This window comes from Clupea harengus, chromosome 12 (assembly GCF_900700415.2).
Source record: "Clupea harengus chromosome 12, Ch_v2.0.2, whole genome shotgun sequence".
Classification (NCBI taxonomy): domain Eukaryota; kingdom Metazoa; phylum Chordata; class Actinopteri; order Clupeiformes; family Clupeidae; genus Clupea; species Clupea harengus.
Genome location: NC_045163.1, coordinates 2,482,126 through 2,500,231, shown reverse-complemented (window position 1 = coordinate 2,500,231; position 18,106 = coordinate 2,482,126). Strand labels below are relative to the sequence as shown.

General features: G+C 43.3%; 1 protein-coding gene across 5 annotated transcripts in view; it reads right to left on the bottom strand.

Annotated features, from left to right (window-relative positions):
* Nucleotides 1–17,279, bottom strand: part of ctif (CBP80/20-dependent translation initiation factor) — a 70,675-nt gene extending 53,396 nt beyond the window's left edge. Inside the window, exon 1 of one of the 5 annotated variants that reach the window (XM_031578369.2) lies at nt 17,088–17,279. Coding sequence is in view for 4 of the 5 variants with exons in the window: in XM_031578366.2 (XP_031434226.1) it covers nt 8,147–8,315 (169 nt within the window). In the remaining variant the exon portion in view is untranslated. Of the gene's footprint in view, nt 1–8,146; nt 8,833–17,087 lie in introns of those variants that run through there. The other 4 variants (XM_031578366.2, XM_031578368.2, XM_031578367.2 and 1 more) reach the window with 4 other exon arrangements.
* Between the last annotated feature and the right edge of the window lie 827 nt (nt 17,280–18,106).

Genomic DNA, 18,106 nt, shown 5'->3' with positions numbered 1-18,106 from the left:
GCCCCTGTGCCAGGGAGCACTGAGGTCAGAGAGGAGCTGCTTTAGTTCATTTCAGGACGGCCCGGAGAAGCCAGAGCTGCCTCGCTTATAACCTCGGCCATCTACACTTGACCATGTTTGTCCCTCTGATTCGTGTCTCTGTCTCTCCCTCTGTGTGTTTCCCACACCTGACCCTTTGTTTCAGTCAGCCCTCATCTGCTCCAGCTCTTAGCCTTCCACAGGGAAGTGTCCCTTCCACTTCCCTGGCCTTCTCCTTCCTCCTCCATTCTTTGAAATGACGCGATGCGCGGCTGCTGTCCAGTCATGTGACTGCTCGTTTGTGGGTGGGGCGGGGATCGCGGGCTGCTGTTAATCTCTTGTAAATCACTACTTGAGAGCCCGCCGAGCAAAGAGGATTTACAATAGGAGAAGGCATACTGCTAATAAACTACACGGGGGACAGGATTCACCACTCCAGTCTATAGTCCTGAGCTGAACCAGACTGCACTGCTCCCGTACTACATGAAGCAGGCTTAATTAATGGTTGAAATATGTACAGCTTCCTTTGGCAAATGTCTGACTAAAACATCCCTGTCTAAGACATTTAATGAATGTGCTAATAGGCCATTTAACAATTCCCTAATGCATTACCTGATGTCTGTAAATGAATGGATATCTTGACCTCTTGAGACTACCATCTCAAGCTCACACCCAGCCGTGTGTTTAGAGAGCAATAATCCTGTCTGGCACAAAGCAGGTCACCCACCTCAGTTTAGAATGAAACCGGTAATCTGATCAAACCATGCGTGAAGCTGCACAATGTGGACTACAGAGGGCTGAGACATGTTCAAGACCATCCGTGCTGTGTGTGTGTGTGTGGTGTGTGTGGTGTGTGTGTGGTGTGTGTGGTGTGTGTGGTGTGTGTGTGGTGTGTGTGTGGTGTGTGTGTGTGGTGTGTGTGGTGTGTGTGGTGTGTGTGTGGTGTGTTGTGTGTGTGTGGTGTGTGTGTGGTGTGTGTGTGGTGTGTGTGTGGTGTGTGTGGTGTGTGTGTGTGTGGTGTGTGTGTGTGTGTGGTGTGTGTGGTGTGTGTGGTGTGTGTGTGGTGTGTGTGTGGTGTGTGGTGTGTGTGGTGTGTGTGGTGTGTGTGGTGTGTGTGTGTGGTGTGGTGTGGTGTGGTGTGTGTGTGTGTATGGTGTGTGTGTGGTGTGTGTGGTGTGTGGTGTGTGTGTGTGGTGTGTGTGATGTGTGTGGTGTGTGTGTGTGTGTGTGTGGTGTGTGGTGTGTGTGGTGTGTGTGGTGTGTGTGGTGTGTGTGGTGTGTGTGGTGTGTGTGTGTGTGTGTGTGTGTGTGTGTGTGTGTGTGTGTGTGTGTGTGTGTGGTGTGTGTGTGTTCCTATCCTTATCTCCCATCTCCACTCCATTATCAAACTAAAGGCCTCACCTGGATCCATTCATTGCTCCAGCTGGCTCAGATGTTCATGACACCAAAACATCAGAGAGTTCATCACAATGCATATGAACACCTTTTCACACTTTGCAATGTTCTGATTACAAACACTGTCCTATGACTGCTGCAGGACAGAGAGAGGGAAGATGAGGGAGATCCAGAGACTTGGACACTGGAGGGACCAGTTATGAAGGGAGGATGGGATGCAGGACTCAGCCATCAGACCCACTGGTAGGAAATCAATCATGAGGCCCTCCAACAAACCCAGAGAGCCACTTATGTTTTCAGTAGATTACGCCCTCCCCATAGAAAAAGAACAATCTGATTATCTAATCACCATGAGATGTCTGGCGGAGCTCAGCCTGAAGCGTCATGGAGAATGAAACGTGATCCCCCACGCTTTCTAATGGGAGTAGGACGTGGTTGGATTTTGTGACCTCGTTCATCAATAAAATAAGCTAATAACAATAAGATACGATTTATTTTGCTTTGGTTAAAACACAAATGTCCGGTTTAATGATTTATGTTTTGTATGAGCATTATTATCGGCAAGTTTTTAATGAATTGAATTATCGGCTAACAGAAACCCTGGTGCAGACACAGGCAAAGCTTCCAAGTTCTTTAAAGATGAAGTCAGACCACGATCGTCATCCCTCATAATTGTCAAACAATGGTCACAATGAAATTATACAATTAATTGTGTATCATCTGGATTGGTCAAATACAGTGAACCGGGTGAGCACGTGTAAAAAAAACTATTAGTATTCCATAAATAGGTATTTTAAAACTCTTGTTATTAGGCTTTTATGATCTAACATTTAATACAATCAATGAAAGGAGGCAATCAGGATGGTCCATCACCTGAGTGAGTTGTGGAATCAGGGAAAACCCGATGTGTCAATGCTAGGCTATACAAAACTGTTAAGGGACAGGTGCTAGCCTGTGTCTATGTATTCCTCAATGGAGATTAGTTTAACAGCTAGAAATAAATTCATATTTCGTGCATCAGCAGAGCTTCTTGGAGGCAGTTTCAGAGCACTGACCTACTGATCCACTTAAAACGTTACGAACAGTAACCAACAAACCAACAATTATTCCTCACTAATAAGCTACCATGAGGTACCATGAGAGTAACACGGGTGTGTACTAATGTAGTTAAAGCAACACTATGCAACAGTCAGCCACTTTTTGAGGGATGTTTTCGTAGGCCACTAGTTTAGGTATCATCTCCAAGTTCATTTTGATGGTATGTGATCATGATATGACAGACAATGACATCATGTGTCGTTCCCATTAGCCATCCAGGATGTGCACTATGGAGCTCTGTGTTCAGGGCTGGAATACCCCGCTAAAATGTAAGAGAAGCTTTCATAGCACAACAATGCCGACAGCATTGCCAAAAGACACCAGTGAGCATGTTTGCAAGCTATTATCAGTGCCAAAAAGGCTTTTGGTGGTGTACGATTTTTGCATGCCTTTTAAATAGTTTACTAGTGTCAGACCAAAACTCCTTACTGCTGCTTTAAGAGGGAGTCAAGATTATTCCAACCTTGTACATAAGGGTTCAGATGAAAATCAGAATGTAGCTTTAATTTCAATTCAGCAGTACCAACCAAGGTGCTCCTGTTTCTTGGAAACCTTGTGTACAGGGTTATAATTACTTTTACCTTCTCTTCACCAACCTCTGTACACATCAGTTAATACCCGGATTTTCTTTCATTTTTATGACCACGAACAGTATTTGCATATAGCATTTTGAGTCCTACAACACCGCCATTCTACCTCAATGCTTCATATTGTTTACCTTTAAAATGTAAATACCCTCCTCATACATACAAAGCACCACTCCAGATTCCGGTCTAAAAATATCTGGCCACGCCAGATAAAAGAAGCAGTCCACTGATTTTGCATGATGAGGACAACCTAAAACAACTAAAAACCAATATACTAAACAACTCAAAATGACTCAAAATAAATCCACTCCGCTAAGCAAACCCTGGCTGTAAAAGCAGGAGGTTAGAGCCCAGTTTCCCTTCCCTGCTCATCTTCATCTGGGATCCCCTCCTGAGAGTTCCTCTCTCTGCCTCTGTGATCGCCTGACACGGCCTGCTGCGGCTCCACCAAGCATCCATCTCACTGATGATGATGCTGATGCTGATGCTGATGATGATGATGATGATGATGTGCATCCGAGTGCCAACTCAGGGGAGATTCAGCTTCCTCCTCTTTCTGTCAAGCATTACAAAAACACACGAGACGGACCGGCGCTCAGAACATGCATGCTAACTGTGTTTAACACGCTTAAAAGCACCACGCCTGACCTCTCTGTCTGCTGCCCTGGCCTGGGGCTTAAAGGGCTTCAGCCGGTCCTCTATCATTAGAGAGACAAGCACCCAGACTCAGGCAGACAAACAGCATCGGGGTTAAAAGCAAGCAAAGGCCTGGAGGTGATCGTTCATGACAGCAACCAGAGGCAAACTGAACTGCATGGTGTGGTTAAGGCCTAGAGCATCAGTGACACATTATGATCCAAGCTCTTTCCATTGGCCCATCTGCTCACTGCTGAAAACTGTCATCAACTCACTGATGCTATCTATGAATTGTAATGTACGATTCCTACCAAGGTCATTTCCTATCATTACTGTAGCATACAACACAAACATGGATGTAGTTGATCAAAGAGAAGTATGCCAACAAACAGGCTTAACTGAATGGCATATAGCATGCTCTACATGCATAGGCTTTTCTGTAGACCTTTCTTTTCCTGGTTACCCATTCAAACAGCCAAGCAACTACCACCCATAATATGCAACACAACCACACAGACTCAGCTGTCACTCCTTGTCTCAGAGTCTGACACTAGACTGTTAAACACAAGCCTACTTCAAAAGGCTTAACATGTGGCCACAACAATCTGTCAAAATAAACAATGATTAGTAAATCTATTGGTTGCAAATAGGGATGGGAATTGCCACAGGGGCGACGATATGATGCAACAATATCAACAATACAAAATGATGGTGGTTCTTTACATTTTACGATATTGCGATTTAATTCTGCGACATATTGCGATTTCTTTCTCCCATATATTACCTTTTGTATAGGTTTGGTCTCTGCAGCTGTTTTTGTGTGGTATGTTTGTTCTTGACTCGTTTCTGCTGTGACGCAACAGAGGAACGAGGTCTTGTGCCATCTTGCAGACTTCAGAAGCAATGTAATCAGAGTAGACGTATGGACCAAAATAAAATTGAAATCATAATATTAAATAAATAAATATTGCGCTACTATAATATTGTGATACTACACTGTATCGATATTTTTTTTTCTCCCACCTTTAACAGCAAAAAGCTATCTGGCAGTAATGCCATCTGCACATCACTGAAGAATAAGCACTCAGACAAGAGCTGGTACGTGTCCCCTTCTGTGTGTGACACCAGATTACTTAACCTCCGCTAGTCAACCAGCCCCTCCTCACTTTCTCCTAAACCAATTCATCCTCACAGTGTGATGGGAGCGGTGGAGTAATGGGGGTACAGATGGGATGAATACAGGAGTAAGAACAAAGAGACACATACTGCATGTTACTGTTAATGGTAATGTGTCTGAGAACCTTCTCAGAGCTGCTTCTGAGAGATGATCAAATAGAGCCTCAGAGCAGAGGTGTCTATATGTCTCAGTGCTGTACCAAAACAGACAGAGGTGTTCGTATGTCTCAGTGCTGTACCAAAACAGACAGAAGTGTTCATACTGTATGTCTCAGTGCTGAACCAACAGACAGAGGTGTTCGTATGTCTCAGTGCTGGACTTAAACAGACAGAGGTGTTCATACTGTATGTCTCAGTGCTGAACCAACAGACAGAGGTGTTCATATGTCTCAGTGCTGAACCAACAGACAGAGGTGTTCGTATGTCTCAGTGCTGGACTTAAACAGACAGAGGTGTTCATACTGTATGTCTCAGTGCTGTACCAAAACAGACAGAGAGCAGAGGTGTTCGTATGTCTCAGTGCTGGACCAACAGACAGAGGTGTGTCTCAGTGCTGTACCTAAACAGACAGACATTTGCAGCATCAGTGATTTCTGTCCAGGCCTTTGTTCTCAGTGCTGCAAAATTGTTCAGCCCCTCTCCTCTCCTCCATGCTGTCGAGGCTCGGCCACGTGGCTGCAAACACCACCGCCCCTCCTCTTACCTCATGCACACACACACACACGCGCGCGCGCGCAGAACAGCTGTTCGAACAAAGACCCGACACGCCTTAACCATGGCGGTGCACGTAACCACGGTAACAACGTAGCCAGTTCCAACGTGGCAGCAGCATCCGGCGCATTCTCTGAGGTGTTGCACGTGACGGCTCCATCCGCGCCTGCGTCTCAGGGCTCACCGTAGGCAGTCTGGTCCAGCCATACCCCCGCCATGCTTTACACAACACACAGCTTTCACACTCGCATCACAGATGTAACACCATGTGTGTTCATCCACAGCATTTAAAGCAAAATGTTTGCCAATATTTTTTCAAATGTGTTTGCTAATATTTGTCAATACACAGGGCTTGGGCAGCTACGAAACATTGCAATTAATTAAGTGAACTCATTGGCAAAAATCAATCACGGTACAGTACCAGATATGTTTCGGCTCATTCCTCTTCAACCTGGATTAACTAAAGCGGTCACCAGACTCTCAGCAGGGGGGGGGTAGGAATCAATGAATAAATAAGAGCCTCCCCGAGGGGACTTATCTACGGACCAAGAGACAAGGGTGGGGGGCTTGATGCCCTTGGTGCACCATTCTGTGTCCTCAAAGCCTGCATGATTTTAGGCCACTCACTGTACAAGTTGATAGATTTATAATGCTTTAATGCAGTCAAAGGTAACACAGTGAAAGACTCCCATGGCTAGCACCACATGGTAACTCTTAATGTATGTGGTGCTAGGAGCTAGTGTAAAACCATACTGGAGGAAATCTGAACGACCTTAACAAGGTTCATAGAGCCAATTAGGATGCAGCTTAAGGATCCGCCCAGTCTAAAGTGCTTCATTTATAGCAGAGCCGGTGCTATGGGGGTGCAAGGGAGGTAGATGCACCCAGTCTTAAAGGGGCCCAAAAATAAAATGATATTGCATGAGTCATGACCTTAGGCAAGCTCTCTGTTTCGTCTCCCTGCAGAATAAACTAATTCAGTGCTTTAATGCAGGGAGGGGAAGCACTGCTTAGACTAATGCTAACTGTTTCTAGAACATATTCCAGTAGCTCAATTGGTTAAGGGCACATTCTCATCAAAATACATAATTGCCATTGGACACTTTACAATATATGCCCCGCCCACATTGGAGCGTTACCCTCTATCAGTTCTGAGATAATGTTGGTTTAGCGTCTCGTGTAACAAACACGTACAAAAATAAATTACATTGCGAAAAACGGAAAGAACATAAACAGCACCTGGAGAACACAAGGAGGACAGGAGGTGGATAAAAACAGAGACAGTGTTCACTTCATTGCTAAGAGTAGCCCACGGTCATCCACTGTTTCACTGTCTGATGATCCTCATGGAAACAGCACAGACCCAAACAGTGCAAGAGAAAGAAGGCCATATTAATGGGGGTTAATTCTGAGCATAGCCTAGTGTGGGCTGAATGGGAGTGGGAAGTGGAGCAGATTGAATAACTAAACACATCAACTACAGGACTCTCTCTATCACATACACACTTTTTCTGCACACCGATTGATGATGAACGCATAAGAAGAGACAGCCCTGTTTCCCAGTGTTTTCCAACTCCTTCTGCTAAAGAACACAACAACTCTGCTCTCTTTCATCACGGCATTACCCTGGGCTTGACCAGATTATGTCCAGCAAAAGTTGTGCAAGATTGAGATTATAAAACACAACATGCAACCCTGGCCACCCAGTCACCAGTGCTCTACGCAACAGAAGAGTCAGTCATCCATTCTTTAACATGAGCCACATAAGCAGCCCCAAACAAACAGGCTCAGTAGCTTGTGAGCATAATGCTATTCCGTTCTCTTTCTCTCTCCCTACCTCCCACACACAGACACACACAGACACACACACAGACACACACACACACACACACACACACACACACACACACACACACACACACACACACACACACACACACACACAACTCATTAAGTAAGATCTTATGCTCATTAACACACCAGTAGCTCAGGCAATGAGCTATCCAAAAATGTATACAAATAACTGACCCAGCAAATATGCATAGTATAACAATTATATTGATTATATTACAGCATTAAAAACTTCCATACTATATATTACATTTAATACAAATTATATTCATATAGGAATAATAACAATAAGCATAGTCTTGAAAAGCTGTAATAAAAGCACTTTGAAAGCGGTTTGAACACATAATAACTACAACCAAACTTCTCTTACTGACGTCCTCCCCATTATGTTATCCAATTTCACCCTGTACTCCAGTTTAGTAGTAGCTATCTTTCAAAAACACAGGCACCATCCAATGCACAGCACAGCTGATGGAGCTAGAAATCAGGCCTACCAGTGGGCAGAAGTTTCATCTTGACCACTCCAGGGACTCTCAGACAGCATATGCGACTGACCAGACTGAAATATGCCCCAAACACATCACCTCAGCATTGTCACTGACAAACGAGAGTACTCCCAGCCCTAAGCACAATTTGGCACCACAATGCGTTACACAACAAAGCTCATCCCCTACCTGCCAAGAGAGAGAGACGGTTATAGCCAGCAAACCAGTGATCCTGCAGCCCACACCGTAGTGTGGCGTCAGAGGCCCCCCTAGTCGAGCCCTGAGTCTGGGCCTTCAGCACGCAGATCTGCCGGGGTGTGAGCGTGGGGCGGTGGACGACCCACAGAGCCAGAGACATGGTAGCGAGCGAAAGGTGGACGGACGGACGAGAAGCACAGCCCGGACTCCTGCAGGGCTGGATCACGCTATGAGGCGCAGCGCAGCTGAGATGGAGATTGGCCAATGACCAGACTCAGGCCAGATTAGCATCTCCCCCAATTAAGAGTTAGCCCTGTGATTGATCTCCAAGCACTACACCTTTCACTTTCGGTGCTCTCTCTCTCTGTCTATATGCTGTCAAAACAGTCTGCAACCGCATCCAACTCCGTGGACTTTTGTAAATGGATGCTTGTGTAATACACATTCCAACACCACTCACAGGCTAAAGCCTAATCTCAGCACAACTGACTAGAGGCACTGTGCTTCTTAGAAGTAAAGACCTACGGCTTTCACATGATGATTATTACAAAAGCTAAAGCTCTGCTGTATTGCCCAGGATTGAGTACCCACACAGGGCTCACAAAATCATCATGGAGATTTAGCCTACACAGTGCATGCATTACAAGCAAGAAACGTTAAACGTTAACAAGCTAATGTTAGAAAGCTAAAGATCTTATAGGCTAGATTTAAAGCCTAGTCTACGGGGAAAAAAGCTAATGCTAGCCATCATTTAGGTTTGTGACTGTGAGTGTGTGGTTTATTCTAAGACTGATCAACAACACATACCGTTTGTTGAAAGACTGGCCTACACATCAGTCTCTCCTGATTCAGATGTAACTTTAGCATCTCATCTGATGTGTCAGTCCTCAAAGTACAGCATGAATTGTAGCACTCCTAAATTCAACAGATCCTTTTCGTTCACTGTAATTTTATGGACATTGTTTTGTCATTATCATCTTGGTAAAAACTCAAAATACGAGAACATACCCTCAACCAAATACCTAGAAGTGACAATACACCATGAATCAATCCATCATCAGACAGCATCGCGTTGGCAACATTTATTTTTAATTGAATATTTAAAAACAGATACACAGTAAGCAAAATAATCTAAGAATGCACGAAATATGTTAAATGCCATTTCAACTGAATAAACAAGAAAATATCTGTATAACCTAACTAATGCATACTCGAACATTGACTCACAACAAGTGTGTGTGTGTGTATGAGTGTGTAATAAACTTGTTTAATGCAGTATATTAGAGGGAGTCATATCTTCAGTCTACAGGTCATAACTAATGTGTGTTAGTAAGCTACTTGAAGGTGTAAGCCATGACGTACAACACTCCAGACCGGCCCCTGCACAGCAGATTATAGATATGACTATCTGCATATCAACTGCAAGTTTTTTACAGACTGTAGCACAAAGGCATGTTCAGATATTTCAGTCAAATGCTCCCACTGCCAAAAAGTCCTGGAGAGAATGCAACATTACCAGCCCATGAAGTGGAAGATAGGCAACTCACAGGCGCTAGTTCCCACACTGCCGTCCTTATCACAGGCCTGAGGATCAACCGTGCAATTACGACAGTCAACTCCCTGCACATTCAAACCTGATTTACCACAACATAAAGTAGAGATGCTGTCACTACATTTACAGCTGGAGTGTGAAGGGGAACCTTCATGAGTAAACGTTGACAGTTAAGCATAGGAGGGGAGGATCAGGCCAGACAGAAGTGAAGAAACTAAACATGCAACTGTTAAATACCTGCGTTGTGTGAACAAGCACAGCCCCACACCAGACTCGAACTCGCCACCTCAAACATGGGAGGCAGCCATGCTAGCAAGGAGGCTAAAGCCCATGGGTGCTAGTGTCTGTCTCTAGCACGTTCCTTAAGGTGTCAGGGAGTGAGGTTTACACACTGCAGAGCTCTGAAACAGCTGGCCACCATTACACAAATACAAGGTCCTACTAGCCAGTCTCAACTGATGTTGAGGGAAACCTTCTGTCTGACACACAGGGAGGCATAGTCCACTCTTGCAGGCTAGAACCAAGGAATGAGTAACAGTTTGGCTAAGGGCCGTTATATGGTACTCCGTACTTCACGATTTCGGACACATGGGAAGGGCCAACACATAGATGGAACGCCCTGGAACGCCCTCTCCGTCGTCTCCGGGGCCCTCGGAGAGCTCTCCCGTGTACCGTTGAAATTCCTGTCGGTCCGTCATGCTGTGCTGTACAGCGACGGATACCCCTTGGCCGTGATTGGTCCGCTACGACATAATTTCCAAACGACATCATTTCCGGAATCTCACATTTCTGGACCCCGCGTTTCCTGTTTCATTCCCTATATATCACAATACCGCCATGTTTAAAATCCACAAAAAAACTTAAGAAGATGGAGATCACGAACATAGACATATATATGTCTATGATCACGAACATCGAAGAGCGCATTGCGGAAGAGGTCCGGAAATATCCTCACCTCTATAACACATCGCTAAAAGATTACAAAGATGCGCGAATGACTGCCAATTCTGCAGCGGTAGAGCTGGACACTAAAGACTGCGACTGTTTCCTGTTTCATTCCCTATATATCACAATACCGCCATATTTAAAACCCACATGAGCGCCAGCATCTGACAGAGTAGGTGCCAGAGCCCGGCAGGAGCAGACAGCAATTAAAATATTTTGTCCAAACAACCTTTGGACATATTCATTCATATCATATCATGAGACATATCCAACAGCCTCATTAGAATCTGCATCGACAATGATGCCATCTGACAGAAATAGCCTATCTCCATACAGTTAATTTCTTTTAAACTTGCTTTATGATGCATTTGCCGCCTGTAATCACGTTGTGACAGCTAGGATACAAACAAATTCCCGCAACAGGAAGAAGGCTGTTATCCTAAATGTGAAGTTATTTTATTCTCAAAAAACGCCCGACAGCAAGTAAAATATTTAGTCGCTCACACAAACAAGCCCCGTTAAACTCACAAGCGCGCACAAGAGGGAGATAAGCATATTGAAATAAAATTATTCACATTGCAAGATCGGAATGAAATGGCCTACACATTACACACGCTAGGCATCTGTATATGCCTAAATAAAACTCACGTTATATGCTACACCAGAAGAGGCACGAATAAAACAAGTCTTACCATTGAAGATTAGTTTTTTAAGTACATGGCCACATTCGTTATAAAACTATCTACATAGTCCAACCATCGAGGTTTAATCCATGTTGTTGTGGAGAAAGAAGATGGCATCAATCATATTTCATTAAAGCTTCACACTTCTTACATTGGACATATCAAACAGCCTCATTAGAATCCACATCGACTATGAAGTCTTCCGACAGAAATATCTCCATACAGTACATTTCCCCTCATTAAGTGTCGTTTTAAACTCTCCAGATGACAGTTTCTTTTTTTTTTTAAAAACGTTAAGTGCACAAAGTGATTTAATTTACTCTCAAAAACGAACTTCTGCATTATATGAAGCAAACATGTTCCAGTGTTGGGAAAGTTCACTAGTTCAGTTCATAGTTCACAAATTTTAGAATGAACTAGTTCAGTTCATAGTTTATAATTCAAAATTTAGAACTAAGTTCACAGCTCCAAAAAATGGATATTTTTTTCAATATGCTGCGAGTTATAATTTTTCTGCAATACCGCTCTCGGCCTCTACGCAACTCGGCGCACACACATTGTACTTGCTTAACACACAGCTGTCACGGGGCTATTACCGGACCAATACCTTTCAAACTCGGTGATATTATTCACAACTCATTTGTCCTTCATTCTATCAAATATGATTAAACGGCATATGGTATTGCACCCGTGAGGCAAGGGAGTAGAGTTTTGTTCAGTTATCTCTCTAGACTGATTAAACGAACTTCTCCATCATGTGAAGCAGACAAGTTGACTTTACTACTTATTAAGATGTTTTAAATATGGAATGCTTTATGTCTCTCAATTTGCCAAGATGCTGATTATGGATTATCCGTGTGCTCTGCCCTGCTATTGTTTCTAACAATACAATATTTCTTTGTTTGAGTGTGGTTGTTTAGTGCGATGGGGGTATATTATCGTTACTGTCTATAAAGGAAGACATTGCAACAGGAAAATCTCCTGCTCATCTCCATTTGCCCCCACCTGTCACGTCTCTGCGACCCACCAGTTGGGCTCTCCCCACACTTCGAGAAACGCTGTGGTAGGGGGAAATTGACAGGGTGGTTGCAATAATAATAAAAAAAATATTATTATTTTAGTAATTGATACACATGAAGTTTAGTTTAAGGCAAAGGGTAGTGATGGATAAAGTTTTCTATAAAAAACAAGTGAAGTCTTTCATTCTCACTTTCCACTCTAAAACTATGAACTGAACTGAACTATGAACTGGTTCAGAATTTAAATGGTGAACTATGAACGTGAACTATTCATGTTTACTTGTTTGAACTGAACTTTGAACTGGTTCATGAGAGGTGTGAACTTGTACAACACTGTCAGCTTGTCGGTCTTGACGTTCAGATGCTGTGCCTAAACTAGCTATAGCCTACCATCGTCTCGTCACATGATAAAATAGAGACTTGACATTGGACCACAACATACATATTACCCAGCAATCATCATTGCAAATCTGAATATGACAAAAATACCAAAGAAAATAAGAACGTATTCATTTCAGGGAATCGTTTTTTAATAGTTTTAATATTGTATATAAGAAAAGCATATAATTTTGTTATAGAGTGCTACTATTTTCCCCACAAATAATACCTACCATGATAGAGATAAGTTTGCCCTTTCAGGTGGTTATATAGCATTAGACACACTCTTGAATCTAATATCATGTGACTACACCTGCTGCACTTATCGTCTGACTAGTAACACCTGGTAGGGGGGGCCCACGTGATGAGAGGTGGGGGATAAACAATGACGATATCTAACTTACAAAGACGCAACAAAGTAACGTGTTTTCGACAAAAAAACGCTTCTCCACCTACTGTTCTGGCGGTGAATTGTTTTCAGCACCCCCAGCCTTTGGAGAACCATAAAGGCAACAGAAATGCTAATTAATCCGTCCTATCCGGCGGCACGCCCATCCGAAACGGAGTCTGAGTACCATACTGGCACCTTTACTATGTGGGATAGCTTCCTACCCATTGACTGTCCAAAGAGGCATTCAGGTATAGAAGATGCAGTCATACACAATGAAATAGTCATGATTTCTTTTCCACAAATCATTTCATATAATAATCCAAATATGATCTACACTTTGATTTCACTATACCATCCCAACATTAATGATTCATGAGGACCAACAGTGTTCCCCTTCCTCAGCTGCTTAACTGCTTAACAATGAGATGACGGGTAGTCAGAATGGTGGTACAGTATAAATCTGTTGGGAGGGGGCAAACTGGACCCCACCTTCACAGTCAGGCACTGGGGGGGGGGGACAATGGGAAGCATTGTTTCAAGGGCTTGACCCAATGGGGCTGGGGGAGCGGAGCGGTCCGGCAGTGGTGAATGTTGAGTAGAGCTGGATGGCTGGCCTACAAAAAGCCACTACATTGTTGTATACTGCAGCATTGCACAAACATGTGAGCAGCCACCACTTACTCTCTCTTCCAACATCAAACTAGGCCGATACGCAGATACTGAAGCAGGACACTGAAACTACTAGTGCACACACAAACACACAAACACACACTAGTTCAGTTGAGCCAGCACAAAGGTGCTGAACACACACACAGAAAAGGTAGCACAAAACAAAACAATTCCATGAACACAGAACCGACATACAACATGGAGGCCCCGCAGTCTTGTATGAAAACTGGCTCAAAATGCTATTGTCATGCAAATGGGAAAACAGACATAGCCTAAGCTCTAACTATGACCTCTACTGTGGAGGTCAATACTATGTGCTACTGTGTGAAACTTGTGCTTGTGTGAGGCTGCATGGGGCAACTTCAGTGGAGGTCACATGCAGTAGGCCATCGTGTGTCAACTTGCGGTTTCTCCCTGCACACCATTATACATGTATGTGGAACATAACCCTGAGAATTTGCATAGTGCAAATGTGCTTGACCAACAGAGGAGCTCATCATCACAGATTGACCTCTGGGCTGTAAAAAAAAAAGACACAAGGCCTATAATTTTGTTACATTCTGAAGGGAAATTCATATGCAATGAAACTATAGCCTCCTTCATACCTGCATAACACAAGGTCTAATCTACGGATTTACTGTACCGTCTCATGCAAAGTTCAGCCCGTGTTTCCAATATAACAGTCTAGTCTAGAGAAGCTTATGTGTTGTTAACTAAACAGAACATTGTAAACATTCTGCAGCGGCTTTCACCGCGGGTCCCAGCTATGCCACAGCATTCACCCATGTGACTTTCCCTATAGAACTTATTTGTGTCAAAGGCAATAAAGAGGTAATAACAGAACAATATCTGCCAACAACAGGGCACCAACACCCAGTGTCCAGGCCACACACTAGCTTTTACCAGAACTATGAGTATTGCACCATGAGCTCTAATGTCTATGAAAAAATGTCCTATATTGTCAATATAGTGATTCCCCAGATGTTTCCACAGCTCAGCCCCATCACAGTCACTACCACAATCACTATTACATCATTAGGTGAACGACACAACTACTAGTCAAACAACAAGACAAGTTAACCAAGACTAGCCATGGAGAATCGGTGGCCACTGGCCAGCCAGACCCTAGAGCCTGTGCTATTCTCACATTGATCAGATGCATTCGGACTACCGAGAATAAACTGCAACTTTTTTTTTAAGGATGGTAACATGGTATATCAAGTGATGATCAACATATAGTTAAAGCAGGGCCTTCAATACCGTCAATGCAGCATTGAACCAGAAACCACAGTATAGACCTTATATCTTATGTCTCATTTCCCTCAACTGTCATCATGCATACAGTGACACGCTGACCATTGATGTGCAGTTATAACCAGGAGAACCTTCTGTAGTCACTATTTACCACACAAGCATCCTACCCTGCCACATCATTTCAAAGACACACCCTCAAGCGAGTAGACCCTGATGTATGGAAATGCAAATCCAGGCTATGCTTGATCGACAGGCTCAACTGAGCTAAGCCACACCGAGCGATCCCATTGGTATGGAAAAATGGCAAAACAATTTCACTTTGTTCTCACAGTCACATCATCATCTGGGCCAAGGATGATACTGGTCTGTCTTAACCGTCAACATAAGAGCCAGCCTTCGATGCACTGTTCTCTGTGGAACTATTCACTAGTTGAATAGACTTTTCTGAACTCACAAAAGAAAACTTTACACATACAGCAGATCCAGCAGATAATAAAAGACACAACTGTCAGATTTTGCAAGAGGTATTTTGCTTTACATCCTTAAACCTTAACCAATCTATTTAAGATGTTCTGATGAGACCTGTGCTAAATTCTTTTCTGAAGGGTCCATGCAATCATTCACTGAGATTATGTTGACTGGCATCCCTAGATACAATCTTTTACTTTGAATTCCAGGAATCTAGGTGTATCTTTGAGGCATCCCTAGTCGTTTAAACCATATCCTCTGAAAGAAATATTAAATAAAACAGGGAATAAGAACAGATCTTTTATGTGGAATTTAGTTTTGAATCACAATTTTTAAGGATTTTAAGGATTCTCACTCATCTGGCTAAGGCTATTAATGTAGCCTTAGTCTGGTGCATGGTCAGTACAAATAATTACGAGTCACGACATATAAACAAAAGCCTAAAATGCAGTAGTCAATGAAGGTTATCTGCTCCTCCATACTGTATGAGTCAGTAACAATACAATTAATCCACGTGGGCCACTGCCACTTCGAGTAGCTGCGTCTCATGCTATGTTGGATACTCAGTTGTTTCAAGCCGGCTGCTCGGCTGGAACACAACAAACACGAGTCATTGTAGTCAGAGGGCTAGAAAATGTGGTTATGTGGTTAAAACCGTGGTTATCTATAATGGTGGTTACGTGGCTGTGAGTAACGTGTCTCGTGTGTGCGGCTGCAACTATGCGGTTTGACCACATCTGTCCGGCCTGGATGACTCCCCGCCCTACACTGCTGGCTGTACTGTCTTTGATGGCGTTAGCTACCTAGCGATAGCTACTTAACAAAGGTGATGCAACCTAGCAGGGTGTAGCTCATCTGTCGCCACTGCCTACACCCAGAAGTTTAAGATGGCACTAAACAATGCCCCCATTAATAAAGACGTTGGTTTATACTACCTTTGATACATATTACAGAAGAATGCATGGATATAAGTTAGCCTATGACATGGAGGTAGATGGATACAGTGGATGGCTAGCGCTAGTGCTAGCGGAATAACAGCTACTTGACAACAATGAGACAAGTTTGCAAACACAGCTTCATGAACGAAACACGACCGATTGATGTCTATGCAGTTGACAGAACGTTGCATTGTGTTAAATTAAATAAGACAGTAGGAAAACATTCAAACATGTAACATTAGCAAGTTGGCGTAAGTTACGTTACGCGTACAGATCTCACGGCTATAGCAAGTTATTTGCTAACGCTCGCCCCAATTTATTATTGTCAGCAAATGAAAGCTTGCCTTTTCAACAGGTTTGTCTGGAAAGCATATGGCAGCTGGTCAAGGCAGTTAAATTAGCTAACAACTGTCATCACCAGGTTACTTCCCAGGGCAGGGTAAGTTACAGTTACAGACCTTTTGCCAATAACCTAGTGACTGTCAGTCAAATATTTCTAAACCAGCTGGCCATGGGGCGCAATTACAAGTTGCACAAAAATCCAGCGCAGTGGGTCTACCTACATGCTGAAAACAGACACCGGCAAAGACTGTAACTTCGCTGCATATTATACAGCATGAAATAACAATGCTTACCCAGAAGTTGGATTCGGGCTGACGAAGAATCCGAGATTTCCGTCAGATTTTAAATTCGCCGTGTCATTGGGGTGTTTTTCTGGGGACAATAATGTGTTCGGAAGGAAAAAGATTAGGCTGCGTCCCTGACATGGGGAGAGGATGGGAGGGAGCGAGGGAGGGAATGCAGGAATGTGACGTTTAGTCCGGTTTGTATGTGGAAAGGGGGATTGTGGGAACTGAAGTTCCGTTATGCGGTTTAATGAAACAAAAACAATAGGCTATATTTCCTCTCAGTTACTAAGCAACCTCTAAAACACATTGCTTACTAAAATAATTAAGAGAGATTTTTTTTATCGATCAATAATTTGCATATGTAGTAACTGTTCCAGTGTACCCTTTCAGCTTTGCATGGGCAATGTTTCGTTAGTCTGTAGTTTTAAATATATTTGGAAGGCATGAAAAAGGCTCTTTGCATAGGCTACATTATTGTCATAGCTGAACGCAATTACAGTAAAAAAAAACTAAAAAAATCATAATCAAAATGATTTTTACAGTCTTTGGTTGAACGCATATTTTACAAGACGTAACAAAGGGCAGTGCAAGTGAGTCGTGTGTCCTGAAAGATTTTCCAATATGAAGTATGTCCACAAACGACCTCTGGTGGCTGGTACATACGTTTTGCACCATGGAGGGACAAGTATACACGATCCCTGGGATAGATAGACCTCTCGTGGTCAAAGATAAAACTGTAAAGCACTAGGCCATTACGTTTTATTTTAGAGATTTGTTTAATTTTGTTTAGGGTACTTGAGTAAATTGGGAGGCATGTTGATCAGGCAAAGAAGATCTGGTAATACTGATAATGCGAATGGATGTTTCACATTATTTTCCAGAAGCAGCAATATTTCACCACTTGCCTGTTCCGTAGGCACTGCTATGACACCACAACCACTTGTTCCAACCAGCAGGGGGACTTTTAAAAAGCTCAGCACCGGTAATCATTTTATTTTACACCTTGAATGCATTTGATGTCTCAA